At 35.9% G+C, this 19,413-nt stretch overlaps 2 protein-coding genes across 2 annotated transcripts in view; one reads left to right on the top strand and one right to left on the bottom strand.

Moving 5' to 3' along the window:
- Positions 1–1,498, bottom strand: part of LOC139967269 (protein kinase C-binding protein NELL2-like) — a 33,167-nt gene extending 31,669 nt beyond the window's left edge. The window contains exon 1 of the mRNA XM_071970873.1: positions 1,259–1,498. Within this exon, the coding sequence (XP_071826974.1) occupies positions 1,259–1,310 (52 nt within the window). The 5' untranslated portion in view covers positions 1,311–1,498. The remainder of the gene's footprint in view (positions 1–1,258) is intronic.
- Positions 1,499–9,348: 7,850 nt separating this feature from the next.
- The window catches only part of LOC139967288 (uncharacterized), a 26,319-nt gene continuing 16,254 nt past the window's right edge, over positions 9,349–19,413 (top strand). Inside the window, exons 1-10 of the mRNA XM_071970916.1 lie at positions 9,349–9,507; positions 11,515–11,685; positions 12,005–12,343; positions 12,775–12,842; positions 13,774–13,906; positions 14,645–14,714; positions 16,108–16,181; positions 17,162–17,270; positions 17,695–17,819; positions 18,996–19,154. Coding sequence (XP_071827017.1) covers positions 11,530–11,685; positions 12,005–12,343; positions 12,775–12,842; positions 13,774–13,906; positions 14,645–14,714; positions 16,108–16,181; positions 17,162–17,270; positions 17,695–17,819; positions 18,996–19,154 — 1,233 coding nt within the window. The 5' untranslated portion in view covers positions 9,349–9,507; positions 11,515–11,529. The remainder of the gene's footprint in view (positions 9,508–11,514; positions 11,686–12,004; positions 12,344–12,774; positions 12,843–13,773; positions 13,907–14,644; positions 14,715–16,107; positions 16,182–17,161; positions 17,271–17,694; positions 17,820–18,995; positions 19,155–19,413) is intronic.

Genomic DNA, 19,413 nt, shown 5'->3' with positions numbered 1-19,413 from the left:
AAATTTAAACTACAATTACTAACAACTTTTGGAATACTCATACAAATTTTGCACAATATACAGTACCCAAGCCCCAAACTACAGTACATAGGAATCTGAAGCCCTCTCCTCTCCTTTCAAAAGAGACAATTTTTACTTGGTTTTGGATCCATAATTGGGACAAGTTTATCAGGAAACTAACTGATCAATGCCTTTTGAATCACCTTAAAACTTGTTGTTGAACTTTTAAATGTGTAACCAGTGTAGCAAATTTGGTATCACTATACTCTTTAGATTTCAAATGCACATGGGGTTCTGAAGCCTACAAATTTAACAATTTTAACTAAAGCTAAATCTCATGACAACAAGATTGTACTTTCCATTTCATGCATAATAAGGTTCTGCAAACTTAAAACTAATAACTAAACGAACAACACATCACTGTTTGCATGAAATCCAACACTTCCGTTGAATAATAAACAGTTTAATTTTCAACCTTTGAATACAATATGATATTATCCACCAGTTTATTTGTACATGCATGAAACTGATATGTTGTACACTAACTTCCGTGGATAAATGAGATGAAAATGCAGGTTATTCTAGGCACAGTGTAAATCATAATGTTACCAGAGAACTGGGCAGTGGTTGCCATTTGTCTATGAGAATCAGCTCCAAAAATGTTCTTATGTGTAGTCAGTATTAAAGGTCTACTTGTGGAGTACAGTAGCTCCAATGACCACTTTATGATGTAACTAAAACAAATACCATATATGCATGCATAACTTGTAGTGGACAGATACATATGTGCTTAAACAATCCTTGAAGAACTAATCAAATCTGACACACTTCTGGCAACAGGTGCAGTGGTGCACTGGATATGACATTGTCTAAGCCTTATAATATTTGTTAATAACAATTAATAGGTACCACGCAACTGGTCACAAACGATACTTCACCCATCCAAGTTCCAACTTGATACAAATTAAGTGCTCATTTTTAATGATTTCAATTTGGGTAATTATGTACAAAACAGGTTATTTAATGACCCATGTAGCCTGTGGTACAATTAAGGCCTAAGTTACGAATTTTATTTTACAGACCTGGGCCAATTGCGATAGTTGACTGTCAATACTGACATTAGTAAAGTCCATCTAGCCTGTGCCTAATGTTAGGCCTTAGGCCTAACTTAGCCTAGTAACCATTTGGCACACAACCCTGATTGAACAGCTCAATTATTTCTAGCAGTTTACAAGAGAACTGCTGCAAACAAACTTACCGAATTTGAAAAGGAATAGCAAACAAACGGTGGTTGGCGTGAAACCTTTCATGGTCGAAAATCTCGAGAGGAACGTAACAATGAAGTCTTCTTAACAATTTGATTTCGGTACGGTAGACTCGAATTAGGTTTAATCTGCTTCTGACTCCTTCGAGTTACCAAAAGTTTACTTTTTCCCACTGTGCACAGTAGTGAACCTCTCAGCTTCGTATCCAGTCAGTCACTTACAAAATAATCACTTGTCAGTGTTGCGTAGCGTGTATATATGTGATGCGTGTACTATACTAAAGACCCACCGTGCGAACAGCTGATTGAGCCTCTTCCGGCTATGAATATTCAGATAGGTTAATATACTCTAAATATCTCGTGGCAGCGCCTCGATAGAAGGGTGAGAAAAACGAACGGTATGGTAGAAACTGGGAGGTGTGGGTGACGAGTGAAAAAGAAAGCACTGTCAACACTAGATTTTCCAGTTCGAATTAAAGGATGACTTTAGACAGAATTTTGGTCTTCATAATTTATAGTCAAGGAAGAAGAAGAAGCACAGTGCTTAGTAATGTTTCTGTAGCTATTCCAGTTCTCAGATATTCATCTATCAATATGTTAAAAGTCTGGAATCCTCCTTTAATGCTAAATTGTTGACGTCGGCTCCTCAGTACAGACCTTATTGTTGATCTTAAGCTATTGCATTTAAATTCTAATCACTCACCTGAAACATGTTATTTTAACTTCGTGTGAAGAGGGTGTTGTTGGGGCCCTGATCTAAACAACAGACTTAACACATCACCTTTGGATGACAGTCAATACCATTTGTCCATGAAAAATGGCAAGCTTGGTAGACATGATCAACATGCCATTTGAGGTCACAGAGAAGACTTATGTTTTCCCATTGAGTTCTGAGTTGCATCTGAGGAACTGACCCAATGGTCTGTGAATTAGACTACAAGATCTGGTCACATTAAATGATAAACTTCAACTGTTTAAAATGACATTTCTATAAAACTTACATGTTGAATATAACTACAAACAGTTATGACAGAAGTGGTCTTTAACGGTCAATGTAGCATATTCACATTAATGTTATCCTAGAGCCATCAGTACACAACGATGAAATGAGAAGTGGCAACGTAAAATATTATCGTCCGTGTGCTTGCTTCCATTTCTGAATGAGTGTTTTATTTAGCTTACCTATTGGACATAACTTGCGGGAAACACGGATAATACTCCCTTCTCAGTGCTAAACTTAATCCTTTCATCTTAAACTTGGCGAGTCGTTGTCGTAAGTGGCAGTTCTCCTGCATCCGGTTTCTGTTTCGCCCCACAATATGACGATTTATCGGCACCCATGCAGACGCATTCGCTAATCAGGGTAATGGTTTATGCTGTGAACTGGTTCATGAAACGGGTTTCAAAAATCTTATTGTGGAAAGTAGAGCGCCTGTGAATTGCTTTAAAGTAACTTAGCCTTTCACTTTCAAAGCTAACGTATTTATGCAATAGTGTGTTGGAATCTTGGCGAAGTTACTTTTATGAAGTGCCTTTAACCCTTTAACAATAAGCCTATGTATTTAATAAGTGAAATAATCAATAAAAAATAATATTGTAAGACTCCATTTGAGAGGGGTGTACTAGTCTAATTAAGGCTCAAGTCTCGCTATTCTTTTACCAAATACTTTGTCTGCTTTTCACACTTCGGTGGTTCAGCTGGAAACGAAAGTGACAGCTATGACGTTATGCTTGCAAAGAGGATTTTGAGCCTACAAAGTGAGCATCGTAATTGGCCTTAACGCAGGTGCCATATAGCACATGTCTGCCTCAAAGGATTAGCCTATACTCGGGAACATTTTACCCGATCTCAGTTAAATATGCAGTTGCAGTTGAACTTTTATACTACTACCTGGTCGTTCAAATAAGCCCACCCCCCACCAGGGACGTAGCCAGGGGGGAGCAGGGGGAGCGACCGCTCCCCCTTTCAGTGTCGATTTTTTTTTTAAACTGTCGTTTTTTAGCATGGTATTTTGTCAGTGCTCTTTTGATATTGAATACTCGTCAGCTCCGTTAACTCGATTGTAATCGTAGTAACATTCACGCCTACTGATTCAACTACTTACTTAGTTTGGCAGATGCAATTAGCTAAATTTAGCTTATAGCCAAAAACAAGCCTACAGTTGGCCACTGCGTAATAAAATACATATTGCCTACCTAACCGCACTCTATGGAATGTCACGAACTGTATGCACAACAACGTCGACAACGTTCATTCAATGAGTCGTCCTAAGTTGTTGCACGAACAGCATGTTATGAAGCTAAGCTAGCAATCGTACGTGATACGCACTTCTTATAAATAATTATTACACTGCTAATACACTGCGATAACGATATTTGTTTTTAGGCCACTGCATATCTGGCTGTATTACAAAATATGAAAGTTTATATTGTCCATCAGTTAAGTTCGTCAAATGTATTAAAGTCCAGACATTGGACAATAAACAAGAATCATCCTACTGGAAAACTTGTAAAAGAGCACTATGTTTGTCTTTCTGATATATTATGTAAAAGAACATGTAAAAGAATTTAAATAGGAAACAAAATCTGCTGATTATGATATCATATGATCAGGGCGTAGCCAGTATGTAGCAAGATAGTTTCATTCAACACTCTACCCGCCGAAAAAGACTATAGGATCCGATCTTGTCAGTTTTTTTAACATGTAGTTAAGAACCCGTTTACGCAGATAATATGTTAGTTGAGAAAACACTTGAGAAATTTGCATCCGATGGCAATCGTCGGATAGCTCTCGCCTTCTCTTATTAGGCTAACTTAAACATTTACTAGCTATACAGTTGTATCAAAGACATTTCTGGACTATCTTTGTATCTATACAAGTATCAGAAGTTGAAAAGTAAGACTACTTTGTACATGTACCTTCAAGGGCGGCGGAACCGGGGGGCACAGGGGGCAAGTGCCCCCCCACTTTTCCTCAGGTTAAAAATGTGCCCTTTTTCTACATAAAACTTGTACTCTTGATCACTTATTAGATCAGCGATATTTCAGTAAGAGATCTAATCCTAATTACAACTATCAGGGGCGTAGCCAGTATGTAGCACTGTAGGCCCGGGCCTACACTTTTTTTGGCCAAGTTATCTCTTTTATTAAAACAGCCATAATTCAAATCCATAAGCTTGCTGGACGAGTTTAAGACACTAGACAGGAAAAACTATTGAAATGGAAATAGTAGCAAGATTATGCTAAATTAGGTGACCTATTCTTCTGCCATCTAGGCTGTCATTCATATCGCGTGCCGTTTCATTCAATACTCTACCCGCCGAAAAAGACTAGGATACGATCTTGTCAGTTTTTTAACATCTACTTAAGAACCCGTTTACGCAGATAAAATTTCAGTTGAGAACATTCCACAGTCAAATAAGCCTATCGTTGATTAACAGACTTTATATGTATAGAGCTGCAGCACTTTGTTGCCTGTTGTTGTCGCGATCGGCGTTCCAAGTTCCAAAACAGCCTTTTCGATAAACATTTACTAGCTACAGTTGTATCAAAGACAATTACTGGCTATGGTTGTATCAAAGACATTTCTGACCTATCTTTGTATCTACAAGTATCAGAAGTTGAAAAGTAAAACTACTAAGACGGGGGGGGGGGGGGGGCATTGATGGAGTGATGTGTATACGCAAATAAGATAATACAATAAGATTTATAAAGGGTACTAAATATCAGGCTGCATCAGTCCAATCGAATTTCTGCAAAGTGCCCTTTGACATCGGTGCCCCCCCCCCCCCCCAGATTAAAAGTGCTTCCGCCGCCCTTGTGTACCTTGCTAATTTTAATACATTATGTATTATATACGTACTATTTTAACTCGTTTGTTTTTTGGGGGTTTAAAAGTGATATTGAATGAGGTGTCTCAAGTTAGCAAGAGGCCAGGGAACCAGAATGAACATTCGGGAAGGGCCGTTTCCGGCCATCTGGGGGGTTTGTAAAACCAAAAATTTTCTTGTACACTCCGCGCCAACCGATGGTGGCGCTCCGCTCAGATAGTCGTGCCTACAACTTTGAAAATCCATATCAATCGCAAAAAGTGCTCCCCCCCCCCCTTTCAAATTCCTGGCTACGTCGCTGCCCCCCACCCATCCCCACTTCGGTCGGGTGAAGTATTCAAGGCCTGTACCATTAAACCAATGGTTAATATGACTCACATTTAAAAGGTAAGCAGTACGGTGCTGTTTGAAATCACGATAAAAAGTATAAGTAGTAGGAACTGCGACTTAAGCTCCCACTCTGTATCCTTCTTATAACTGCTCTTACGAAGGTATACCCGTTCAAAAATACACGAAGCTTTTCGTACATATATGTAAATATGTTGGAATTGGTTTAAACATATTTAGCACACTAGTATTTTTTGATCTACTTTGATCGAAGTTTTCTGTGAAGGCATTAATCAATAACATCGCACTGTGAAAGTTTCGTACAGGGTGCATCACACATGCGCTGTACACCTATATGTATAATAACTGTGTACACAGTGCAGTGACAGAAATATATCATACTGTGGATACTATACTGTTTTGCGTATATTATACTTCATTATATATCATGGGGTTCTATCAGTGGCAACGCCAGGTATCACTGTGTTCGAGAAACCCTTTCATGACGATAAGCCTTAAACGTTATCCATTATATACCCTGTTTGTCCCCCCCCCCCCCCCAAAAAAAAAGACGTTTTGATAAGAATGGCAAATATACATACAGCCTATAAAATATCCTCTCATTCATGATGAGGAGAACAGTACGGTATACGTCATCAAACAGAAAACAAATGCGCCGAACAACTAGCTATAACAACACCATGATGACGTCACATGTTCGTCACAGCTAGATAATCAAACAGTCGGAAATCCTTACAAGGACGAATTTGGAAGTTGTTACACGGAAAGTTAATCAATAGGTATAAAGGTATATAGATTGGTATATATAGTATATATCGCATACTGTGAGGACCCAGCATGTATCACAAAGTCTATAACAAAACACGGAGCCTATTCATGTTTACTGTCATGTTTATCCATGGTAAGGGAAGAACTAACCATGGAGAAGTATCGGGATACCATATCATATGGTCGTAGAAGATACAATCAGTGGCGTCGCCAAGGGGTGGCCTGGGGGGGGGGGGGCAACGTGCCCTCCTATAAAAATCGTATATTAATATATATATATATATATATATATATATATATATATATATATATATATATATATATATATATATATATATATATATATTTATATATATATATTTATGCATTGATTTTGTTAACGAAAAGTTTCATATTATGTTCACTAACCCCTCTCTTATCTGTTAAACGTAATTCAATGTATGTTTATTCTTCTCTTTATGATCTTCACTTGTAGTATAGGGTTTAAAGGTGATGGATGTTTCACTACCTAGTCTGTTTTAATGACGTCATAAAAACGGTTGTTATGGTAACAATTTCAACAATGTTTGTTCCGTCAACAGTGCTTATCAGTTATAATACTGACGATGCCGTATAGTTTTCTACTATTAATAGTGTTAATAGTGTTATTCTGAATTAGCGATTAATGTTATCACACTTGATGACTAACTTAACGTGCGTGACACTCTGAGCTCAACCAATATATAACTAATTAACACGCAATCAAAAACAAAAGAGGTCAGACATGGCGGAAGAATACATCCCATTTATTGTTTATATGTTCTAGATCTGTAATCCTAACGGAGCCTCTGAAGTGGAAAGATATTTCATGTTTATAGAGGGAAACTTAATATGAATTTGAGTCACGTATATAACTGATGAGGGATAATTTCTCTATAAATAATGGTAAAATGATGGATATGCTTTTTTATTATATTTCTAATATACTTGGTTATTCCCTCCTTTTTTTTTCGAAATGGTTTGATGATACGCAACATATAGTACATTGCGTGCAGTGGCGTCGCCAGGGGGTGGGCGTACCCTCCCAAAACAAATCGTGCCCCCCTCCCAGGTGCCCCTCAGATGTGATTTGTAGTGTTAAACAACATACTCAAACATAAAATTTATCTGCCTCAAATAAAAATATCGGACAGACTAAGCCCGAAAATTCTTGAACATAAAGTTACTTCAAGTTACAAAATATAGCACCAGATTGTATCTAAGAACCCTTAATTAATCAAAAGGTGAACATCCCCTCCCCTTACATCCCTTCTCCAGGACGGCATTCACAAACAAAAATTGTGCCCCCAATTAAGTGATGTGCCCCAGGCCCGCCCGCCCCCACCCCCAAGATTGAAATGTCTGGTTGCGTGATTGCGTGACTCATTAATCACACGATCAGTAGTAATAGGGCTCACCGTGCTATCCTTTATTTACGGCATTAACAAGGAAGTCAATAAACATGCAAGCATTATTGCTTTATATGAAAGATTGAGTTCATTAACCCTGTACACCACTCATCAGCTACACACATCTTTATCTGAGTAATATGTCCATGACTATTTCAAGTCCCAATGAGGTTTACTGTATATAGATATTATGACGTCGCTTTGTATATGTCAACAATCCGTTGCTTGGAATCGCACCACAACTTTACGTTTTCGAAGAAACGTACTATACGTTTGGAAACATCGTGGGTGTTTCATCGGTGGACTATGAAACGGGTAAATACATATATACTGATATTAAATAAACATGCTGTATCATCAGTACAGGTGTATGCTTTACTCTCAAATCGTTTAATTGTTCATGAAACTAGACGACATAATTCATATGCATTTTTAATTCCATTCCGTGAAATTGACCAACGCAGTATTTACATTTTGTTCCCTTTACTCAATTATGGGCAGTCCTTATGCCTAAGTTTGTTCTGTACATAACAACGATGAAAGTATGTAATGTTGTATAACTGGGTGACTTCAGACACTAATTAATTTCGATATGTTATAGACGGTTAGAAAATACTGCTAGCTGTCCACGTTGTATTTTGAGAAATGACCCTTTAATCAGCTGAGGTTCGTGGCTAGATTATTTACTCCAGCACACAGACCATGAGGTCATTTCCTCAGATGCAACACACAACTCATTAGGAAAACTTAGGACTTTTGTGGCCTCAAATCCATGTTATTAAAATTACTCAAGAAACAAAAGGTGTTGGATGTCAATCAAGGGTGATCTGTTATTTATTTGTAGTTGAAAGAACATGTTTCAGTTCAGTAATTAGAATGTATAAACCAATGGATAAACATTGTAAGGTCTGCACTGAGGAGCCGACGGCAAGATAAAGTTAGCACCATAGAGTTTAATATGTTTTAAAAGACAGTGCATATCTTGAAACCGAAACATGGAAACTTTTACTAGCATGCACTTTCAGTTCTCTTGTTTTCTTGGACTAAGATATGTTAAGTCTAAAATGTTGCATAGAAAGTCATCCTTTTTAACTGATACAGCGTAGGTGTGGCTTCTTTTATCGAGACGATCATAGAGGCGTAGCGAACATTGCACTGACTTATGCAAAGTACGATATGGTTATATACCGTATGTAATTTAATTATTCAATGTAATAAAGACCTACAAACATGCACGGAATGTACTTACTTCGTAAAAGACAATGAACAGACACTGATAATTGCACTGTTTAAACTTTTATTTTTAAATTAATAATACCTTTAACACTTTGATCAGCATTTTTTTACAGAAGAGTTTCACTGACATTGCAGTGAAATCATCTCTCCCTTGCTGATGAGAAATAAACAAAACGCATTTTACTTATGATTCAGATCTATCAAATCTGAAATGTTGAATTAATAAGGACTCGGGATGAGTGTCAACTGTCAAATCTGAATCAGTTGAGTATTTGGTCTTGTCAGTCCCCAATTCTCCAACCTGCAAGCACCCCTCCCGATATATCCCCTGCCACTTCATATGGATAAATTTAAGATTTCAACTGGTCGAATAGATCAAATGATTTTTTGACAGTACTACACGTAATTGGCGTCTCATAGTAAGTTCGTGAATCTAATTGGATGGAAGTTCAGACGATGGTCGTCTGTTCTGAGAAACAAATTGCATAGCAACCATTTCTACCGTCTAATAATGGTGTGACATGTTCGAACTATGTTCGAACGTATACTAAAAAACCTAGCTTGAAATACTTAAAAGAAGCAAAATAAACCGACAAAGATTATAAATCATACCGACTTCCAGCTCCATGTCAAGGTATTCATTCCTAACCGCTAGGTCTGAACGAACTTATTCTAAAAATCTTAGATTTAGCACTAGCCTAGGCCCACACCGTTGGAACTCATTAATATTGTTGTTAGGCTAGTGTAGGCCTAGGCTAGTCTAACTTGCCAACACTGACTACTTAGAGTCTAACGATGTTTTATAACCCGTCACATCACTAAATTTTGTTGCTTTTAATTATTGACGTTTATTAATTAGGGTACGATATGTGTCTGTGTCATTTTTAATCATCCGTGTGGTATAGCGATGTATAGGCATCGGGTAACTTGCGTGGTCCCTAACTTCTAAGTTCTAGGCCTAACGTTAGGCTACACTATGAAGTGTGAATTATGAATTGTGTGATGGTTGGTATGGTGGTCTACGGGAACTAATCCACTAAATTAGAATACCGTGTTATACATATGCAGTTGTTCTGATAGCCCTCGTGTTTTCGCTGTGTTTGAAGGTGAAATTGTAACCATTTTATAGGTTGCAATATTAATCTACAAAGCCTTCGCCAGGCCTAGGCTAGGTCTAATGGAACGCCATATTTGCCACATTCAAAAAGTGGTTACAATTTAACTTATGAACAGGGCAACTACCATGGCTATCAGTGCAACTGTATAGGTATAACACAGTACACAAATTAAGGGACATATTTTCATATTTATATTAAGGGGCAAATTTACCGAACACTAGCATATTTGGTGAAATAATTCACTAATGTGTTTTTAATACGAAACTGATGTTTCCTTGTTTCACTTTAGCAGTTTTGGATGTTTTCATTAAGCTTTAGGCTTTGTACTTTATAGATTAAAATTGGAATAGATAAAGTGGTTATATTAATTTGACTTGAAAACATGTGTCTACCAATGCAGCTATATGGATGGAATTAGTGGACACACATAGTTATCTTACACCACCATATGTGGTGTGTTCATGTACAGAAATTGAAAATAGTTTCTGACTTTTGCCTGAAATGTTTAATCTTGATGACAGTCAAAAAAAGTGATTTAGAAGGAACCTCAGATGATAGGTAGGCTAAGCACTAAGTAAGAATACAGGGCATGAATCACAAACAAATTTGAGACAAGCTGATTGCTGCAAAAATATAGGAATATAATATTAGGCTTTTCCTAGCAATAAATGCGTCTAATTACCTGAGACTTTTTACCGTTCAATTATGACAACGAAATAACAGAGTTGCATGTAACTTTTCTAGGCTAGTTGTATAGCCAGTGGATTGGCTGAAAGTGCACACGCACTATGCAAATTGGCCACACTCAATCGTGGTGTTCTAACAGCAGTAAAGATGTTGCACAGGGTCCCTTTATTGTCATTTTATTCAACACTGTTTTCAGTCTTGTCAAAAGTTTATCAGTGGTGTTTGAATTTGAAGTTTCATAAATCATTTCAATCAATAGTTTGTCAGTTTATTTGTTTTCATGGTCCCAGGTCTGCTAATAGCATATTTTGTAATTGTACATTCCCTTTAGATGTATGTTTAATGACTTTTGCACTAATTGCATATAAAAGTTAGAATGCTGAGTGATACTCTAGGGTTCAAAATATTGTGATATTTTTTAGCGGCATTTTCCCTCTGAAATTTAGCCATAATTGTCAGAGAATTGAATGTTTTCAGCGACTGAAGTTACTTGGAATTGATATTTGGTTTGAGGAAAGTGCTCTATATTCAAACTAAAATAAATTGTTAGTTCAAGACCCAAGTTAGTACTGACTTATTCCAGCTATGTAGGAAACCCTCAAGGGTAATAGCTAAGTGAAAGCTCACCCTCCTCAACAAACTGCAAGACAACAGTATTATTTACTATTAGTGCTATTATTTTGTGAACATCTTGATAAAGACTGATGTAATATGTGGTATCTCCATCACAAAAACTTACGTAGGTTCAACTAGCCCTATGACTAAGTCCTAGATCACAAAATTATAATGAGCATATTGCGTACCTCAGTAGGTGTTTTGTAATCTAATATTCACAGAAACCTCACTGCATTATGCTGATGTCTAGTCACCAAGATGAAGCCCAGGATCAACCATTTTTCAAAATTTCATCACACAATAAGACAGCTAATCAGCAACAAAGCTTTTTTCTCCTTTCAAGTCAACCTACAAAGGAATCAGCAAAGTCAAGTGCAGTTTCCATGTTTAAGGTAAGAAATGTAATATTTATTTTCATGGAAAACTCATGTGTATCTTACATGTGCATAAGGTACATTCACAGAAAGATTGGAAAAGTTATCAGTTACAAATGCATGCAAGTATTTTGTTCATTTTTTGAATTCAGTTTTGTCTCCCAAAGTTTAAGATATGTGAAGTGAATTATGAAAAGAACATCTTCTAAATCAAACTTCAACCTTAAGTGTAGCTCATTGTCAATTTTTTATTTGTTTTGAAAGACTGTAGTTGAATTAATTAGATGCTAAAGTGTTCAAATATCTCATAAATTGATATGAATATTTCTTACACAAGGATCCAACACCATCTCCATTGCATCAAGGAAAGCAACATCCTCAGTTTCAACTCCCTGCACCAGCCACGACCACCACAACCCAACCTAGCTACCAAACCCTGCAGACCAGACATCAACAAAGGCAGGGGATTGAAGGAGTTCAGAGGGAACCAATAACTGAAGTAGCCTCTCATAACTATGAAAAGCTTACTACACTACATTCTCGTCTTCACCAAGAAGCAGAAAAAATAAGGCGATGGAAAGTTCAGACAGAGATTGAACTGAAACAACAGGAACAGAAGCTGAGAGATTCGTTACAGACAATAGAATCTCAAAGGCAGTCTTTATTGGAACTGCAGGCTAGTACCACCTATCTTCAAAATAATTTCAAAGATAAGATTGTGAAAGAAGTTGGACAAAAGCAAGAAACAGCTAGTGTATTCTGATTGTTGATGGTGCAAGGGTAGCTAAAGAGTTTGTTGTCCTATTGATAAAAATATAAAAGTTGCTGTGCATTGTCATTAAATAATCACTTTTCCATGTTCATTTTTAGCTTTTTGAAGCTGTATAAGATACAACAGTCACATTTTGAGAAAACAAAGCAATTAGGAGCTCACAAAAAGAGATATTAACGAACAATAAAGGAAAAACATTTTCTGTGTTTGCGTGGGTTACCTTTTTTTTACAATGCAATGTTACACGAAAAATTCAGGAGGACACTATGTTTAATTGCTGCGGTTTGAGGAAGGTATAAATTTGATTTATCTTATTTACTGCTTTTGCATTTCAGCTTCAAAATGAGACGCTTAGTGCCAAACTCAAGGAGGAAATTGATGGCAGATCAGATATGGAAGAGAAGTATAAAATATTTGATTGCATAATTGAAATTAGAGAAAAGGCTGGTGTTTTCTACTGTTTGGTCTTGAGAAGTCATGTATAATCTATAATTTTGAGCGACAAGAGCTGTATACAGTTCTGCATGTTGTTGTGTACCATTGATTCATAAGACAGTTAGCTGCTTCAAAAGATAATCATACCATAACTTTTTGCAGTTTGCATTTCTATTTAAGGTAAGCTCCTTTCAGGCTTGGTATTAGTCAGAATATATAGTAATAAGCAAAAATTCAGCCACAGTAACATGATCATCAACATATCATTTGTTTTCAGAAGGAACCACCTGTGTTTACATTGTTAAAAAGAACTGTTTGTAGTTAAAACAAGTGAACCTTGCAAAATAAAAAAAAAACTAATCTATACTAATTCAGGAAGCAAATGTGACAGAGTTGGAAATGAACCGTTGTGACAAACTTCCTATTTATGTGTGGCCTTGGTGACGGATACCCACTAAGAACCACATACCAAAATAGCCAGTACTCTTGCATGGATAGACGGAACTAGTTCAGTCCTAATCACTTCCGTCGAGGGTTCTAGATAAATGGGCAATTCATTGAAGTCATGACAGAAACTTTGTGAATTCTGGAATAGTGTATTGCCCTTACTTTTGCAATGCAGTGAAGGTTTACCAAAGTTGTGTTTCTCAAAATTGTGGTCATCAGTTGTCTTTGGAGATGCAACAAAGAATAATGTGCAAATGGGTGGTTGGGACATAAGAGATGTAGTCAACTTCAGATTTGCTGAGAAAACTATTTCCTATTTATAAGTTATATGCAACCTTCAAAACTTTTGTAGCTGTTACATATTAGTTCATGTCCTAGAAATTAGAGGGAAGTTTTATATTGTCCTTCCAAAAGAATGGTATTCCCTGACAATCTTCTTTTTCCTATACAAGAATTGAAGCAACTCGTGACTTATGCTCAGTGGTGAAAGATTACTCTGTTAGACTGGAAGAAAAGCTAACTGTGTGCGAACAAGATCGAGATGACATTCAAGAAACCCAAAAGAAATACCAAGAGGACTTTGTGGTAGGAATTTAGTAGCAATGTGTTAAAGGCTGCATTGACAATATGTCCAGTATGTCCAATATGCCAATATGACAATATGCCAGTATGTCCAAATTACTGTCCACAATTTCCACAAGTATGCAAATTTGAAAAACCTCAATTTGATCACAAAATTAGTGTAGACTAATTTTCTAGTGTAGACAAATCACACTTGAGTGTTAGAGCTGTTACTCTCTATGTTAACCAGACTAATACTTTAGAGACAATTTTTTCCCATTTGCATGTCCACTTGCCACAAAAAAAATTCTTTCTTTGGATATGTGACACATTGTTGTCATCATTGTAAATTATTAAACACATTTTTACACAGGTCTATATTAATATGAATAAATTAACTTTAGTCACTCTATGGACTGAATAGGTTCATTTAGCATAAACATTTAGTGTTGCCAGTGTTTAATTATATATTTCACTTGGGTTCTGTTTATGCTGAAAAGATTGGCTCCATTGAACATTTATTGTAATGCTTTATTTATATTTCATTGACAAATCTTGAATTGTTTGCCTTGTTTCATCGATCCTTGTGCAAAAATGTTGCATATTACCATCCAGTGTAGTGAATTCAACACAATTTACAGCTTTGAAGTAGAGAAATGTTTAGTTCCAATGAAAGAAGTATTTGTCAAATACCTTTGCTAATGGACATGTCTGACCTTACAAGTAATTCATGTCTGAATTTGCAAGTATTTCTTTTCATAGGTTTTAACAAACAAATTTGAAGAATTGAGCATTACACATGTGACAAAAGTGAACAAGCTCCAAGCTTTGAGTAAGTAGTACATCAATTTCATTTCTTAATTTTATTCACTTGTTTACATGTAACAATTTCACAGGCTGTCCAGCAATCCTACACTGTTGTATACTGGCCTCAATCCAGTTTTCCCCTTTTGAGCAAAACAGAACAGATCTTTTTCCAACTTTTGTATTTTGTTATGTAATGCATAATTTTAAAATGTGGCTTATACTATGACAGTTTGCTAATCACCTGCATGATTATGAATATGAACAATTGTGGAAAGGATTATTTTTGTGATATCATAGGTAGCAGCTGAGGACCAGTGTATCTTCTCACTTTTAATCATTGTCTAGATTGTACATGTTGTCTTATCCAGTGTGAGCATGGCTGACATTGCTACATGTATCTCTGTTTCAGTCATACTTAACCTCCTTTTCCCCTCTGTTCCTTAGTTTCCTACTACATTGTGTACATTCTCATTCCTACATTTGTCCTATATCAATTAAATTGTGTGCTGATTGTATATTCATATGAAACATGATAATAAATATTGAAGGAAGCTGCATGTGAAAAGATCTCAAAATCTACAGTCTAAGTATTGCAGTGTCAATCCAATTTCTTTCTGCCCCTCAAGCTGAGTTATGTGATATAGGATCTGCAATTATTGAGGAACTCTGTGTACATGAAATTGTATAGTCATGCCTGTACTTATTATTTAAGATATTTGTAACCATTACCACACAATAGTTAATTACCCTATATTATTATGAACAAGAAAAATGAAATCAAATGGGAAAGTGAATTTAAAGTCACATAACCCAAAAGCCCTCTCAAGGATAAGAAATTTAAATATGAATTAAGGTAATGTTAAGGCACATACTCACTGTCACACTTTCCATGCTGCCCACAAAACCCCTTTGACACTGTGCTACAGAAACCAGTAGCAACAAAACCTTGTTTTTGTTTTTGCTTTCTAGGGTGAGAGGTTATGCTGATATAAAATATTGTTTCCATATTTGCATATTGTGAGACCAAATTTGAGCCTATGAGATTTCTAGATGCCTTTTGGAAATCATAGTACAAAGAAATTAAACCATTATTGCATTTCAGAACTGTGTTATTATAATCGTAAAGGATTATGATGTTACTGTAGATAACATCACATAGGTTCATTTCAACATGAAATAGTTCAATTGATGTGGAGAAATTGTATTTATTCATATTGGTAAGTGCTCATTTGAGTATGTAAAGAACTTGCAGATCATCATTCATACAAACAGAATTCAGAATTGCAATCTTTTATGGGAATGGAATTTAAACTGCTTCAGTTGGTCAATACACACAGGATTTTGTTGTGTTGCCATTAATGCCACTATTAGGCTCTATGACATACATTTTTGCAATGGTTGTTTATTCTCTTTTTAAGTTGAAGAAAACAAAACTAACAGCACTCAGTTGGAAGTAAAATATCAAGAAAATATACTAACTCTAGAGAATGAGGTGAGTTGTTTTCTGGCATTTCAAAATCCTCAATTCTCACTGCTCCATATATGAATTTGTTAAAGGCTTGCTGAACTTTAACCATTTTTATCAAGGGCATAGGCGTACGAGGCGGGGGGGGGGGGGGTGGCAGGGGGCAGACTGCCCCCCAAATTTCCAGAGGACAAGAAATTTGGGCACATGACCTGAAAAATTCATGCAGCTTAAGAGGAGAAAAAAATATATAGATATTAATATGCAGTAGCTTGCCCGAATCTTTTTCAAATTTTTGCCTGACATTTCTGTGGAGAGCGTTTTGTGTTACTTGTTTTGTGACATTAATATTAAGATATGCCTAATGACTTTCTTTATTTAGCATCATGATGCCGGAATATTTCTGTGTAACACAGCAGTAAGCGCAGCTCATCTGGGCTACCACTCTTTTTGCACTATCGCCTAAACTTTCTAAAACGTGAGATTATAAAATAAAGAATGTTTAAATGCAACTTGCAAGGCCTCAGAAGTGCCATTTCCGGCAATCTGAGAGGCATTTTTTGCCCCAAAATTTATTGTACGCTACGCGCCAACCAATGGTGGCGTTCCGCTTAGATAGTCTCACAGGAACTTTCGGGCACAAAAGTTTCTGCCCCCCCAAAATGAAATGGTCCCGTACGCCTATGATCAAGGGTATCAAGACCTTGCAATACCAGCCTTTTCCTTATCCATCCCTAGATGTAAAAACAATTCAAATAATTCATCAGCTTATAATATACCAGTAAATAAAAACTACTGATGCGTAGAATACATTTCATACTTTAGGCTGTTTGCTAATCTTTATTATTATCTTGATTATTTCTTTCTTTCTTAAGTCATTTTTTTAGAAATAAAGTTTTCCTTGGACAATATCACATACTGCATAAGACACAATGTTGCATTATTGTCTTAGTCTAGCATAGTGTGCATATATTTAATAATTTGTTGATATTCATACTACCATGCAGATTAAGATGCACCAAGAAGATTGCAGATGCAAAGAACAAACCCTCTCTCAGATTGCTCTAGAATTGCAGACAAAAGCAGATTCATTGAATGCTACACTGAAAGAGAAAGGTACTTTCTTATTGTTGCTCACTCTTCAAGTTAACAGTTAATACAAATTGACTGGGTAGGGGAGTTATGAGAATTTGCTACAGCATGGCCAGCTCATTGAAATGGTAATATTGAATTAGGCTGAATATCGAATAAAGATAACATTGAAAATATTTATTCATTATAATGAATAAACATGTTTCATAATCTGCTTCTTCAATCATTGATTTTGTGTCAAGTTAGATGTTGTGAAATGTGTTCAGCATCATACTAAAGGCTGAAGATACATGTCTCATATCAATATACTCATATCTGATGCATTTGTGCCTAGAGAACGATTTGTTTGTTTACTATGATTTGATACATATTTAAAGCAAGGTAATGTTTCAATTATGATGCTAATCATGTAATATCAAATTATGAATTTTGTTCCATATGTTGACAGAATCAGTTCTAACATTACTGGACAAGTCAGAGGCCTCCTTGCAACAGTATAAGACACAAATTGGCAAGTTAAATGAAGAACTCTCTGAATTGCAGAGGCAGTTAGCTCTATCAAAAGATGAAAAAGTAAGTGTGAAAGATGTTACATGTAAAGACAGTTACTCTCAGTAGGTAATTACTATCTCTCTCTCTCTTTGTCCATCTCAGGAGTGTGCATGTGACCAAAAGAGGGTGTTTTTGAGGCCTGTGGCTGTAGACCACTTCCACTGTACAACAAAAACAAAATGTTAAATTTTAGGACTATCCTCAGTGACCTAATTGTAGGGAATAATCCGAATGCTAAAAGTATGCCCATGGTATAATGTTTACAATTTAAGCATAATGACATTTAGAACTGTACTGGACATACATATATACATACATACTTTTATAAAGCGCAAACTCCATATGATCAATGCGCTAAAATTTACAAGAAAAATAATACCAACAAATAATGTACAATAATAAACAATAATGTACAATAATAAACAATAATGTACTGTACTTCAAAAAAGCTGTTAGAATTAGTATTGCTTTTTCCTTGTCTTTCCTTTGTATGACACTAAATCTGGAGAGACCATCCAGAGTGATCCCAATAAATATTTGTAATTCTGCTGTGATATTACAATTTAAGCATGGTGACATTTAGAACTTCACTGTACTTCAAACAAGCTTTTGAAGTTAATATTGGTTTGACCTTGTCTTTCCTTTGTATGAAACTACATATGAAGAGACCATCCAGAGTGATCCCAATTAAATATTTTCATAACTCAGTAAATCATTGACAAATATGTTTCTACATTCTGATCAATTATGTTTTCATTTTTTTCTTAACCATAAGCGGATTTGTCACAAATTAGCTTTAATCTCAATATTTCTATCATGTCACACCCACACCACCACTCAGGAATAGGGATGTATTCACTAGGTGGGGTAGTTATCTTAATGGGTTGTGGACAAAGAAGGAACCATCTCACATTCCATCTACAAAAGCAAAGGCATGTTATATTTGTGTACAGAATTCTAAATTGCAAGAGGTTTGAGATGTCACCATTATTCCATTAAAGTGCATGCATTCAATTTATGTAATCTTTGTAATTCTGCTGTGATATTGCAATGAGTAAGAAGTATAGATGGCTGTAGTTGTATTTCAGTCATATGATATACACATTTGTAAGAAGTCGTATGAAGCTTTCCTAACATAAATAATGTACAATTTTAATTAAGTTCATATATTTCTTTCTCTGTCAAACTTGAACACAGGATGATTTACATCAGAGGATGAAGGCAAAGGAAAACAATCAGCTAGAATTAGATGGAATTATCTCTAAGCAGATGGAAGATGCAGCAAAACTCACTGAAGCAAGAGACAAAATGAGTCATGACTGTACTCAATTAAAGGAAACAGTTGCTGGAAAAGAGGTTGGTTGGAAATTTTACTTGAGGCTACTTGGAGGTTTCTATTTAAGAACTTTTGACTGTGTGATCTTCTTTTCAATGAACAAAGAAATCTAGTGCTTTTTACAATGATGAAAAAAGAGAAGGAAGTCTCTATAATTTTATTAACAGAATCACCAGTAAGGAATATACCAAAACCTGTTATTTGTATTGAGTTTGGATTTCTTGGATTGGTTGCTTTCTTACTGAATAAACATCTTTATTGCTTTCCTCATGCAGACTG

The sequence above is a fragment of the Apostichopus japonicus genome, chromosome 1 (assembly GCF_037975245.1).
Source record: "Apostichopus japonicus isolate 1M-3 chromosome 1, ASM3797524v1, whole genome shotgun sequence".
Classification (NCBI taxonomy): domain Eukaryota; kingdom Metazoa; phylum Echinodermata; class Holothuroidea; order Aspidochirotida; family Stichopodidae; genus Apostichopus; species Apostichopus japonicus.
The sequence above is the reverse complement of the archived record's forward strand: the minus strand, read 5'-3'. Positions and strand labels throughout refer to the sequence as shown.